At 41.0% G+C, this 14,355-nt stretch overlaps 1 protein-coding gene and 1 non-coding gene across 3 annotated transcripts; one reads left to right on the forward strand and one right to left on the reverse strand.

Annotated features, from left to right (window-relative positions):
• Positions 1-1,290: 1,290 nt before the first annotated feature.
• On the reverse strand, positions 1,291-10,950 carry LOC109766964 (uncharacterized). 2 transcript variants are annotated; one of them, XM_073496675.1, is made up of 6 exons: positions 6,259-10,950; positions 5,572-6,046; positions 5,254-5,428; positions 4,647-4,724; positions 4,113-4,217; positions 1,291-4,032 (listed from the first exon to the last, which is right to left on the reverse strand). In XM_073496675.1, the coding sequence occupies exon 6, from the start codon at positions 2,735-2,737 to the stop codon at positions 1,550-1,552; it is 1,188 nt and encodes a 395-aa protein (XP_073352776.1). In that variant the 5' UTR covers positions 2,738-4,032; positions 4,113-4,217; positions 4,647-4,724; positions 5,254-5,428; positions 5,572-6,046; positions 6,259-10,950; the 3' UTR covers positions 1,291-1,549. The 2 variants fall into 2 exon arrangements, with proteins under 2 accessions (XP_073352776.1, XP_020181303.1); XM_020325714.3 differs by lacking the exons at positions 4,647-4,724; positions 5,254-5,428; positions 5,572-6,046; positions 6,259-10,950 and having other exon boundaries at positions 4,113-4,599.
• A 2,589-nt stretch (positions 10,951-13,539) lies between these two features.
• On the forward strand, positions 13,540-13,613 carry TRNAW-CCA (transfer RNA tryptophan (anticodon CCA)). The gene has a single exon. It is a non-coding gene; the product is annotated as a tRNA-Trp (tRNA).
• The last annotated feature ends 742 nt before the right edge of the window (positions 13,614-14,355 follow it).

A 14,355-nucleotide genomic window follows, 5' to 3' on the forward strand; every position in this document is an offset into this window, starting at 1 on the left:
TCCTCCCTGGCCGCACCCTTCCTTGGAGGAAGGGCCAAGGCTGCGCCCCCCCCCCCCTCTCCCTTGGCCCTATATATAGTGGGGGGGAGGGAGGGCAGCAATACCTAAGCCCTAGCGCCTCCCTCTCCCTTTCGTGACACATCTCCCTCCTCCCGCAGCGCTTGGCGAAGCCCTGTTGGAATCCCGCTGCTTCCACCACCACGCCGTCGTGCTGCTGGATCTCCATCAACCTCTCCTTTCCCCTTGCTGGATCAAGAAGGAGGAGACGTCGCTGCTCCGTACGTGTGTTGAACGCGGAGGTGCCGTCCGTTCGGCGCTAGGATCATCGGTGATTTGGATCACGACGAGTACGACTCCATCAACCCCGTTCTCTTGAACGCTTCCGCTCGCGATCTACAAGGGTATGTAGATGCACTCCTTCCCTCTCGTTGCTAGTAAACTCCATAGATTGATCTTGGTGATGCGTAGAAAATTTTAAATTTCTGCTACGTTCCCAACAGGAATCGTGCCGCCGGGCCGCACTACACCTGGGTCCACTCGCCAGCGTCCCGGATCCGCTGAGCCGCCCACGGGTCGCCGCCGCCCCGGGTCAACCGCCACCGAGTCGCCACTCGCCTCAAATTTCACCCAGACATCAAGCATGAGTTGAAGAACACAAAGGTTAGAGGGCTTCCTACCCATCTCACCAGAAATAAAACTCATTTGCCCTTGCAGGTGCAGTTTGAGATAATTACATCGTTCACATTGCAGTCTATCAATAGTCTACACCTCACGGAAAATGTTTTGATAAAATGTGTACTATTGACCCTGAAAGATCAATCAACTATGGTCAACCATACGAAGAGTTCTGCAAGTGCTTAGTAGACACTTGGGCGCTAAGTTTCTCAAAGTATCTGCTTCATCATCAGAACTCCAAACCTGGACTTCCAAATGACCAGTTGCGCAGATGAAATACCTATTTATAATTGACAAAGATATTTGAAAATAAAATCTACTACCATTGTACCGAAATACTTGTAGGAGGGGGAAACTAGTACAAGTTCCCCCAACTACCAAGTACTTTGGTACAGAGGGAGTAGCTTCAATTATGTCAATTATAAACTGATCCTGCAAGTTGTACCTTTGCCTAACTTTATTGATACGGTGAATGCTACAAATTCATAGTTAGGACAACATGTAGCTTAACATTTACACTAGTATTAGCAATCTTCTACAAAGGACAGAGAGCTAACTGAAGATATTTGCTCATGTATATGCATGCAAGAGACCTTAAGCAATCTGGCTAGAAAGTAACATAGAACCATGTGAGTTTCTCAATGCATTTAGGAAATATTATAGATCCCCATAGAATGCTTCTTCTAAACATAGATAGAAGTGAGCTTCAGCCACTTTCGAGTTACAAAAACACTATCATGTCAGCTATTAATGATATTGATACATGATAAGGTTACACAAATGACGGACAATTCCCAACAAGATGGGACATCTTGGTTTACTCTATAGCGAGAAAGTAACATTATCTGCTTCCAGTTTTTGTTCTTCCGCTTAGTCAAGCTCCTTCAGGTTGAGGGTTCACCTTATTGCATATCAATGAAGGAGGGAACGCCATGATGTACGGATATGAACGAATAGAGCAGGGAGTGACAGGGCAGAGCTTATTCAGCTCCTCTGTTTCAAGGCAGAAGGACATGAAAAAGCAAGAATTCGAATGCCTCTGACAAGAAGTAGAAAAATACACCAAACCACCGATAATCGCCACAACATTGAGAGCACAATCATCATGCAGAGTAATTGCATCCTGCATCGGAAATGCCTTATCCAGGATCCATCTATCAACGTCGTCATCATCCGGTCCCCAGACCCAGACAACAAGCGTGAATCTAACCGTGCAAACCAAACAGAGCTTCCCATCCTTGGTCTCGCCAGGCTTAAATTCCCCTTTCCCTTCCATATGCAGCGGCGGATTGATTTGCGAGAATTGCAGTGTAGCCGTATTCAGCACAAGGATATTGGCTCCGCTTGTAAATGTCCAATAGACAAACCCATTCACCATTGTACCATCGTGATTGCAGTGATCATCCTCTGAAAACGGGAAAACCTGCCACTCTCTGGTATCTGATGAGAACACGGCAGCTTGCGCCCCCCATTCTTCATGACAGACAGAGACAATGCGGAACTGCCCGTGGCATTCTTCAGAGGCGAGCATGTGGAACTCAACGTGCATGTCGCTGCAGATCTCGTCCGGTGGCGTGGAGAAGAGATCCAGGGCCCGTGTGAGGGGATCGTAGACAGCCATTTGCTTGATTTCCCAGTTGACGAGAACGACATATCCGTCGCGGCAGTCTTCCATTGACCACTCGCGATCGGCGTCCTTATCGTCTTCGGGGAGCAGGGTAAGGAAGACATCGGCGCCGCGGATGGCGGCGGCGTGGTCCACGTCGGAGCGGCGGCGGATGGGCCCGAAGGCTGGCAAGGCGGGGTCGTGGATGTTGAGGAAGATTCCTAGGAGCTGTGGTGGGTGGAGGTCGCGGAACCGGCGGCGGAATGCAGGCGACGAGCGGACGGCGCGGAGGAAGGGAGTGCAGGTGAGGGAGGCGCAGACGAGGCTCGGGAGGGAGGGGAGGCAGAGGAATACCTCGCGCAGAAGGTCGTCGCCGAGGGCGCATATGGTGGTGGGAGCGGGTGGCGGGGATTTCTTCTCCTTCGGCGGCGGCGGCGGAGGTTGCTGAGAGGCCATGTCGCGCACTTTTTTTTTTTGAGTAAAAGAGGCGGCGGCGTTCCGTTCTATTTCAACACCTTTTTTTTAGCAAAATTTTATTTCAACACCTAGGTTAGTTTTTAGTGCGAGTGCTTCTTTTCTTTTTTTAGTCAAACTTCTTCTTTTTTGGGAAAGCTAAGCTTTATTGATGATAATCTACATGTAGTGGGATACAATTCGGATCATGGGGATTAACCAACCAAGTATGGGTCTCAGACCGAGAGAAAGAGAGTGCTTAGCTAAACTATGTGCTTCGCCATTAACGACTCGGCCTTCAAAAATAAAATTACAATCAAAATTCGTAGCTCTAAGTTTTATTTCTGTGATGACTGAGCCATATCGTCCCTGATTTCTTCTGTTAATATCCTCTACCACCTGCTTGCAATCCGATGAGATGATGAAGTCATGGAGCAGCAGATCTTCCGCCAAGGCCAACGCCTCCCTGCACGCGATTGCTTCGAGCGTTGCCGGATCGATTTGGCCTTCAATCACTAGCGAGGAGCTTCCAAGATAGTTCCCTGCTTCATCTCGACACACTGCTGCCACGGAGCCGCCTCTGTTACTAAAAACAACACCGTCGATGTTGATTTTGATGATGGAGTCAAACTTCTTCTGTCTCGCCTGATTCTTCGTCGTCGCACTCCCGCTGTAGCTGCTGGGCCGGCCTTTTTTGTCTGTTTTTCTCATACCTAAAGAGCCCGTGCGTTGCAACGAAAAAACAAAACAACACGCATTTAATCCAACTAGTAAACTTGCACGTGCAACGCACGTCTGGACTAACACAGATTATATCGAACATCCATAGTTATAAAATAATGCAACCTATATTGTTCTAGAAAATATGAAAATGTCATCTATAAAATGAATAAATATATTATCTAAGATGATAAGTACATCATTTTGCAAAATATTCCTAGGATAACAACTTAATTATTTGAACTACATTGTTTGACCATTTGCACATAAATGAAGAGCTGATTTGAACAGTGGGCAGAAAGTTATATTCAGAAATCAAACAAGGTATGCGAGGCTCCAAGCTATCATAAATATCCCATCACTTCTTCTCCTCTTTCTTCATGCGGGTAGCCATCTTCATCAAAGCTCCTAACTGGTGCCAGTTCATCCTCTCAACACGGAGATTGCCGTATACCTTGTACGCCTTCACGTCATCTACAGCCTTCACAACTTCGACCAAGTGCTTCTTGCGGCCATGAGTGATGGTCGCCCTGGACCTGGATGGTCGTAGAAAGCTCATCTGGAGTAGAATCACCAGCCTTGAAACAAGAGAGCAGTTAAGAAGGTGCAAACATATGAATATATAAAATACAAAAAGAAAAAGAAACATGCACCATACTGTGTACTTGCGAGCACAACTTGGGAAGATAACAAGCTTGGTCTTGTATCTTGAGCCTCTAGACATTAGACTGCATACCCCCTCAAGTGACATGTTCTTGCAGTGCTGGTCCAAAGAAATGCCAATGGTCAGAACAAGCTTCTTTAAGATGCTCGCCGCCTGCACTTAGAAGTTTATAAACATCGGCAGATGATAAAATAAAGTTCTATAATAACACCAGTTCCACAACGGATAACCCCATCTAGCACCTGAACTTAAACTCATGCACCATGCATTATTTGTAGATGGGGGGAACAAATAAAAGTTACAAAGACAACAAAAGTTTCATTAATGCAGAAATAAACTTTTCTGTGAATAACAAAAGTAGGTATGCCAGAAGTAGATGCAATGTTAGAACCATGGAATTTACTTTCTTACAGAGCACATTTAAAATTTTCCATGTCCAGTTAAAACCAATTATGGTATTTGATGATGTGACATCACTCTACGTCTATTCAAAGATGGAGGAACAAGAATCAAGAAACGAATAATCACCTTAAGCTTCTGAAGGGCTATATGTGTGTGGCTATACTTGTTCTGGAGGAGCACTTGGCCAGGTGTCTCGGGAGCCAGCTGCCATTGCTGAAATGTTAGGTCTGTAAACCAGGCACACGCTCATGTTGTTATCCATCAGCGAGAAGAAGATGAGTTAGGCTGTTATATCTCCTGATATTTTCTAAACCTGAATTGACAGTGGAGTTGTCTATAGCACTAAAAATTGGCGCAATTGAAGGGAAACTGTGACATAGTTCTGGATAGAAACATATGATGGGACAAGGTTAGTAAAATCCAGATTATCAAACAACAAATCCAGGTTAAATTGTTGATAGGCTATATGGCAGAGGTGCATACAAATTGAGGTTAAATTGTATTGATAAGCTGTAAAAGAAAAACATGAAAAGGATCAACGAAACAAATATGCATCAAAGGTAAAATGGAACTACAAGCGTTTTAAACTGCACAAACCCCATTATCACCCTTCTGTTAGGGAAGAATCACATGAATCGACACATAGTATGCACTAACTTCATTTCACATGATACATCGTGCAACCATAGCTTGATGACTAAAATATGTCTACACCTACAGAAATTATTATTACCTTGCAACCATCGACATGATAATCTACAGCAGGAATTCATCCGCAGTAACAAGTACATCCTCGATCCTTTGGCCATATTTCAGTAGCAAGACCACCACTTTATAACAAGAATTTCATCCAGTGGAACCAAAATTTCATAAAAGCCTAGTATCTTCCTATCTGGTATATTCTCCCACTGAAACACAACAAATGAGCAAGCTATGTAAATCAGCACCAAGGATAGCCAGTGAATCATACAAAAAATTCTAGGCCCCATTGACCATCACTATGTTCTAAAAGGCCCTATGTTGTAACTTTGATAAGAGAAGAGCATCTTACCATCCAATCCAAACACACTGAAACGGGAAAGAAAAAAAAATCTGAATCTCAGCGAAGGGATTGGCAGCGGCTGCATCGTCGAGTCAAAAACTGCACAATGGAGTTGAAATTTATTAAGTGACTCACTTGTTTATTACTTGACCGCGAACAAAAATTATTACTCGAATCGCTCATTTGTACAGCCTCGTGGACTCATGGTGTTTGCGCAACACCTAGAACGAAGCACCTGCAGCGGTGCTACACCTCTGTTTGACATCATAAACCAGCACAACATCACAATGACATAATTGTTAATTCAGACTTTGTACGGAAGGGAGTCATGGTCTCATGCGTAACAAGATAAATATGCCAGGAGTCCCAAGAAGAGAAGAAAATACCACTATGCCCCCTTGATTCAGTTGAACCACTTCACTTAAATCTTCAGTATCATCTTCTAGGTCACCATGGCCATCTCATGCATGGTACTTGGCGTCCACTGCACAGTGTGTCAACAAAGAAGGTTGAATATTCAGATGAAATCATAAAAAAGGAAGTAGCATGGCCTTTGATGGTGATTGAAGTGCATCCTTGCGCACAAAACTAATCCACTTCCCACATAAATCACCGTTTCCAGTAAAATTGCATTGCGTATGAATATTCAAACATCTCATTGGAGGTGTCAAAGGAAGAGAGGTGCTCTCTACTTACCTCTTCTACAGTCTGCATCATCTCCGTGCTCCTCCCTCCCTCCCTCTCGGTTGGCGCAAGGAACTGGAACGGGATGGGTGGCAACAGCTTCTGTAGATACAGATTCGCATTGTTGGAGAATAACATGCATTACGCCGCTGGGAAGCAGAAGAGGACCGGGGGCGGCGAGGCGGAGGCCAAGCTGAGCGGCTCCCGCGGCAAAGGGCGCGACGAGCGGCCTCCGGCGGTGACGTCTTTTATTTTAACAGGGCATCACATTTGTGTTGCCACTTATCCTCCTCATCTTTGCCGGCGGCGGCCTCAATACTCGGACAACCACCTAAGGCGTCTCTCTCTCTCTCTCTCTCACACACACACACACACACAAACACACACACACACACACACACACACACACACTCGGAACAAGATGAGAAATATATTGTTTTTTCCTGCGAGCATTAGAGGTGCGCATGTGTGGTTATCAATGTTTTATTTCATCTCAGTCTATTTTTAGAGAATGTTTATTTGCAGTCCGAAACGCCGCCGGTATGAAAGAAAAATGGACCATGTGCTATAGATTAAGTTTGCACTAAAACATAATTAAAAATATATTTAACGGGTAAAATAATATCATATTCAGATTCTACTCATTTTTCTAATCAAATTTCGTATAGAACATGTTAAAATCGGAGGTACAGTTTAAAATACATGGATAATTTAAAAAATCATTTGTTTTAGATGGACTATGGATTGATTAACCGGGAAATCGTATTTTTTGTTAAACCATAAAAATGATTCATTTGACTTAATTATGGATGATTGATTAATTACCTAAAAAGTCAGTTTAAAAAACCCCCCTCAAAATACAGTTCATCCATGACTTTAGTTGGACTGGGGTTAATTCACATAAAACACATGGTTTTTTTTGTAAAAAGGACTACGGACGGGCATACACGATAATCTCTTTATTAGTAGGTATAGATCCGCTGTGTTTTATTCGGGTGCACTAAGTTTCGTTCGCTGGGTTTAGTTCGTGGTTTTCTTCTGTTTCTTTTACGTGGGTTTCTTCTCCAGTTTTTGGCCATTTGTTTGCTTTGGGTTTTTTATGCTTCATCGAGTTTTCTCGTTACCTTTTTTGATTTACTTATATTTTTCTTGGGGTTTTACGTCGTTTTCCCCGGTTTTCATGTTTTTTATCTCTTCAATTTTATTCTATTTCTTTTTGAGTTTTTCCTTTTTCATTCTATTTTCTTTTTATTATTTTGGTTTTTTCCCTTCTTTCTTAGTTTTCGTCTGTTCTCTTCGTTTGTCTTCGGTTTTGTTTTGTATTCTTTATTTTTCTTTGTTCTCTTATGGGTTTTCACGGTTATCTTCGGGTTTTTTATTCGTTTCTTAGGTGTTTCATTTCTTTCTTTTTTCTGTTTTTAAAAAACACATGGCTCCATTTTCATACATATTTGTACATTTTATATATACAATAACAACATTTTTTACATGTTTAACATTTTTAAATGCATAATTAATATTTTTTCAAATAATGTTGGATGACTACTTTGTTCATACACGTTGTACAATTTTGGTATGTATCAGAAACATTTATTAATACATGTTTCATCTTTTTAAATATTTTATTCATGATCACCATTTTCCAAAAATTATGTTTTATGTTCATATTTTTAATACATGTTTTAAAATTGTCGTAAACATCAGGAATACTTTTTTGTACACGTTTAACATTTTTGAAATAGATGATTAATATCTTTACAAATATTTGTGTTTGATGAGTACTTTTTTTGTATACATTGTACATCTTCTGTATACGGAACCTGTTTTTATGCATGTTTAACTTCATAAAATATATAATTAATATTTTCTTGATACACGATCAACATTTTAAGAAATTAATGTTTTTATGTTCAATTTTTTATTACATGTTCTACGCTTTCGGTATACACCAGGAATATTTTTTTACACGTTTAACATTTTAAGTAGATTATTATCAATTTTTTGAAAACATATATTTTTGGATGTCTAATCTTGTCCATACGCAGTATACAAGTTTTGTATACACCAGGAACATTTTTCTATATACATGGTTGAAATTTTCTAAATAAGGGATTAACATCTTGAGAAACATATTTTTTATGTCTACCTTTTTCCATACTCAGTGTACATTTTTATATACATTTTCCGTTACATTGAAAATATTTTCTATACACATTAAAAAAATTCAAATGCATGATTAGTATTTAAAAATGGATGTAAAGTATATTGTTGTAATATATATGTTTAGAATATTTAGAAATATAAATAAATTAAAAGGGAATCAAAATGAAACAAAAGTGAAAAAACAAAGAAAAAAGGAGGCAGTGGACCACTGCATGCCTGGGCCGGCCCAGTGTGGCGCCCGCTATAGGCGAGGCTACCGTCGAACTCACAACGAGCAAGGTATATGTGTGCCCTGTTTTTAGTCGATTTCATTTCAAATACCTAGGAAAGTAGTTTAGTAGTAACTCCCATGTTTCATAAAGCAAATTTTCCATGCTAACAATGTAAATAAAGAAGTTAAATTGCCATGCTAACAAAGGTAAAATTTCTAGGGCAAACAAAGAAGTTAAATTTTCCATGGCAAAAAAAGTTAAAATTGCCATTCTAAAGTAAATTTACTGTGCTGCAAAGTAAATTAGCCATGTGTCTTGAAAAAGCTAAAAATGCAATAAATATCAAATTTTCATACATTTGTTGTGTGACTATTCCAAAAAATGTTTCAAAAATTTGCTCTGATGTTTGAGACACACATTTAAAAAAAGTTGATATATGATCAATCCACAATTTTTTTGCTGTGATATGCTCAATGATCTATAACTTGTTGGGACATGTTAAGAATATGAACAAAACTTCCATTGTAGTTGCATATTAAAATTTCCATTGTATATTATATTTTAGTTCTCATGCTTATGTATATCAAGTTGACATGTATGTAAAATAATTTTGTCGTCATACGAAAAAAATAAAAATTTCCATGGTATTTGAAATAAATTTGCCATGGTCCATAAAGTAAGTCTGCCATATTAGTAAAATAAAAAATAAAAGGTAAATTTTCCATGTTTCATATTTTTTTATGTGGTAACAGAAATAAATTTGCCATGACCTAAATTTTTGCTGCCAAGATAAAAATAAAGAAAATTGCCATGATACTTGAAGTAAATTTGCCATCAACATGATTTTTTTGCCTGGTTTCATTTATTTTCTTTCGCCATGGTAACAAAATTCCATGTTTATTAAAAACATTGTTGTGGTCCAAAAACAATTACCATAGCAAATTATTCACCATAGTCCACCAAGTAAAGAGACATGATACATTTTACATGGTCCAACAAAAATACAAAAAATCCATGTTAACAAAAATAAATTTGCCAAGGTCGAATCCTAAACTTATGATGACATAAACACGAGGTCAACTTATTGTCTACTGTAAAAGGTAACTGTGAAAAGTTCAAAAAAAAATGTCGTAAACCCATGAAAATAAATTTTCCAGCGATTAATGGGAGTTTTTTTTTTAAACTTGCCATGGGAGTGTTGCGGTAAGACCTAAGTTTGCCATGTTTGGAAGACAAAAAATGTTATGAATTTTTATTTTGAAAACTTTGAAAAAAATTCAAGTTTGCCATGGGTAGAAAAACATGATTATAATGATCTCCAAACAAGGTTTTATTTTTATTACATTTTTTCGTGGATTAGATTAGCCATGAATTAGAGATCATATTAGTAAGTTTGGGAACGTGAAAACTAAGGGAAAATGTAATTAGTACATGGCAAATTTGGGATCTGTGAGGATATAGTTCTCTTAAAACACATGATAAATTTAGTTGACAGGGACAAATTATGTGCCATTGCAAAACTCAATTATCTGAAAAACATGGCACCTATGTAAATATGTAATGTACCCTAAAGAAAGACACAAGTATGGCTGATCAAAAATGATTTGTTGACCAATTGATTGTTTGTTTAGAGCAACAACAACACTAAAGTAAACCACAACAAAAATAGTTGACATGGCAAAAATTTAGGTGGAGATGGCAAGTTTAATTCACTGAAAATTTAGGAGGATAATGCACCTACGGTGGCGCCACTGCCCTCGGCCATCTCCACCAAGCGGCTTGTCTCTAGGTGGAATAGCCTACAATGACACCCTTCGTCCACCAAGGCCGACGACAACAACCTCACAACCAGTCACCAGTCGAGCGCACGACCGAGCAATATCACCAGCTACAGCGCGTGTGCCTTCACCTACGACTAACTAGTCACTGTAAAGCAGTTGTACCTGAACGGTGTGCGGGGAAATCGTGAGTTCATGGTGGAGGTGCTCAAGCTCAACCTCCTCCACCACGACAATCTCATCAGCCTCGTCGGCTGCTGCTCCCATGACCAACAGCGCATGCTCGTCTACGAGTCCATGGCCCTCGGCTGCCCTCGCTGACCACCTCCTCCTCCTCGATGACCGCCAGACCACCCCCAAGGTGTCGACCATGCTGAGCTGGGAGACACTGATGTGCGTGGCGTTGGGCTCCACACGCGGCCTCGAGTACCTGTGCAGCGGATGTAGGACGAGTGAATGCGACGGTGATCGGAGTTGGAGGAGCCTGACGACGGAAAAGAAGCTTGCGGGAGGGAGGATGGATGGAGGCGGCCATGGGAGTGGCAGGGGAACGAAAAAGATCGAGGATAAGGGGTGGGTGGGAAGAAGACAGACACATGCTCGTGGGATCTTTCGCGACACATGCAAAAAATAGCAAACGCATTAGCTCTCTAAAATGGCACACCACGACTCATCAAGATCCAGGCATCAAATTCAATGGTAGTCAATGCGTTCGACGAGATTTTTTTTTGAGTTCGACGGGAAATCTAAAAAATCTGATGTTGCTCTTCAAGCACTTGAACCCGCTTGGATCACGGCGAGACAGATAGAAGCAGGACGAAGAGCAATAACACGATATGCACGTCGTGGTGGAAAAATATGGGTACGTATATTTCCTGACAAACCGGTTACACTAAGACCCACGGAAACACGTATGGGCTCGGGAAAGGGGTCCCCCGAATATTGGGTATCCGTTGTTAAACCTGGTCGTATACTTTATGACCCAGCACTAAAAAACCCACTTTTTTACGATTACGAGGTTTATTCGAAGAGGAAATTGCATCCTGTAACCACAACATTTCTCCTTTTTTTTCTACTCCAGGCTTTGCAACATTTCGAAATCGGGAAATTGTGACAGGAGCAGGTGCTATTAGAGAATAATTAGCAGATTTGGATTTGCAAATTATTATAGAGAATTCTTTGGAACTACTCACCATGAATCCACTAATTGCTGCTGCTTCTGTTATTGCTGCTGGATTGGCCGTAGGGCTAGGTAGTGGTTATGACCGATTCGATAGAAAAGAGGGAATAGTGTGCATTTTTCGTTGGGGATTCCCTGGAATAAAACGTCGCGTGGGGCGCAAGCAAGCGTAGCGAATCACATAGAGTTGCCCCTACCTGCCGGCGCGTGTTGATTGGATGCGGAGACACCTTTGGTTGTGAATTCTAATGTGGCAGATCCAATTCTTTATCTGCATGGCCAAATCAATAATTCAAGTCACACACTCCCATAATCCGCCTTTTTTCTTTCGTAAAATTAACTTCAACTATTTGTATTGTATAAAAATACTTTGGAGTTGAAGAGAAGTATCCAAATGACACGTGTTCCCACCTGTTCGGCGTCCACATCCACTACCATTTTCTGATCCCAGTATCTATAGCAAAATCGCTATTTGCCTCACTCTATAGAAGGCCTCTCGTATGTAAGATCACCAACCAAGTTCCTTTCTTCTTTTGTTTGTGCCATGTTTACCAACTTCTACTTCTTGGCTGGCTTGATGCTTACAAGTCTTGCCTCTGCTGATACTAGTCATGGGGACAAGAACTCCGTGGGAAGAGAGCAGATACCAATCCTAAACAACCCTTAGAATGGCCTCATCCAAACGGATGATTGTCATTGATAAGACGGGCAGGTGGTATGTTGATACTGAGCCGCTTCCCCTGTAGTTGTTAGCTCGTTCTTGACAAATCCGATCGGGTCTTCATAATCAGGAGTAAAAGGATTCGAACCTTTGCATGCCGATACCAAAAACCGATGCCTTACCACTTGGCTATACTCCAAACAAACGGTAGGTTCCTGGAGAACCGTGGAAACTAGTTAGTTCAAATCGAACTCAAAAGCAATGCGCATTATCTACGCCTTTTTTTGATTCACCAAGACTCGCTAAAGGCTGATACAAACGAATAGTGGGAGTTCTTTCTTACGAATATAAATGGAGGAAATATCCCTAGTACCTTTGTCCTCTGCAAAGATCAGATGGAGTTGGAATGATTTCTCGCATCTACTAGATCAGAGATCAGAGTCAGGGGAGCTCTCGTAAGTGAGCCTAAGTAAGTAGTGTGGTTCTAGCGGATCAGTCACCGCTGAGTTCTGCTTTCCTCGCAGAGTTGGTTTTAGCCGGAACCGCGCTCTCCCTCCGATAATGAGTGGTAGTGAGCTCTGCCCTAGAGAATGAAGTAGAGTCGAGTTCTCGTACTAACCTAAGAGCAGATATGCCGAAATATTTCCATGTTCAAGCAGCTAATCAGTAAACGACTTCTTCATAACAGTTTGATTGGCTCGCAATGCAAGTAGCGGCAAGAAAGGAGAGCAAGACTTCCTTTTCTAAAAGAAGAAAGAACTAGACTTCCATAAGAAGATTTTTATAATCGTAGATCGTGGAATATTCATCTATCTTATTAGGTAACTACTTTAGCTGCTCTCGAAACTGAACCATCATGAATGGAACTAGCGCTTAAGGAAGAGTAGGATCTGTTAGCAAGTCATATTCAATCACCCGGTCTTCTCCTTCCTAGCTTTTAGATTTTATGATTCTCTCTTGGATTTTCATACACTTAGCCGTGTACGTATCTTGGCTTGTAGACCCAACGAATTACTAGTTCCCAACCACGGGTGGAGTGAAATCCAACAAAAAAATCAGTAACTAAAAAAATAAAAAATCTTTTATTGAGTCATTTAAATTATAGAAGAATTCCTGAACCCAAGAATTCAAAATGACAAGTTCCTCTTTACCCAGAAAAAAAGAACCACTTAGAACGCTAATTCCATTTTAGTGGAAATATAGGGATGAAAGTTTCTCTCCTACTGATTTCGATTGCACATCTAATGAAAATATATGCACATGAATGTTCAAAAGCAAGGCTATTTTTAATGAATGAAAGCGCTCTTAGTTCAGTTCGGTAGAACGCGGGTCTCCAAAACCCGATGTCGTAGGTTCAAATCCTACAGAGCGTGATTCCATCTATTTTATGTCGAAGCAGAGTAAAATAACTTAACAAAATTGAATTGTAACTCCAATTTCAATTTGACCTCCTCTCTGGTCTGGAGGAGGCCAATAAAAAATGACTCAATCAAAGATCCAACTGATCCCCACGCCTGTATTGCAAATACGCAGTCAGTTTTTATTGATTCTGAAGCAATTTGTGATCACTCTGGCAAAAAAATGATTACACATTTTGTCTCCTCAGCAAAACTTCCAGCCACCAGTTTCGCGGTAAAACTTAATGGAGGCTATTCCCACAGATTTGTACCATCCCGGGGGCTTCGTCAAGGGGACCTTTTGTCTCCATGTTTGTTCCTCTTCTGTGTAGAAGGCTTCGCTGCTCTACTAAAAAAAGTCCCAACAACAGAAGGGAATTTGTGGGGTGGCATTTGGGAGCACTGTCCCCCTCTAACACACCTCCTATTTGCACATGATATTATTGTTTTCTTGGAGGGATCCCAAGGTAATCTTGAGGTGCTCAGGAATTTGCTCCTAGTGTATGAAGAGGTCTCGGGATAGAAGGTTAATATGTAGAAATCTTCGACCTTTTTTGGTAAGGGGAACAACGAAGCCAACAAAGAGATGTTGAAGGGGATCATAGGAATCAATTATGAGGCTCTTAGTGAGAAGTATTTGGGCTACCAACGGTTGTTAGAAGATCAAAAGAGGGCACCTTCAAACATGTAAGGGAAAGCTCAAAGGAAAAGTTATGGG

Source organism: Aegilops tauschii, chromosome 1 (assembly GCF_002575655.3).
Source record: "Aegilops tauschii subsp. strangulata cultivar AL8/78 chromosome 1, Aet v6.0, whole genome shotgun sequence".
Lineage (NCBI taxonomy): Eukaryota > Viridiplantae > Streptophyta > Magnoliopsida > Poales > Poaceae > Aegilops > Aegilops tauschii.

Coding starts and splice junctions, on each gene's coding strand:
- LOC109766964 (XM_073496675.1), bottom strand. CDS start 2,737: ATGGCCTCTCAGCAACCTCCGCCGCCGCCGCCGAAGGAGAAGAAATCC.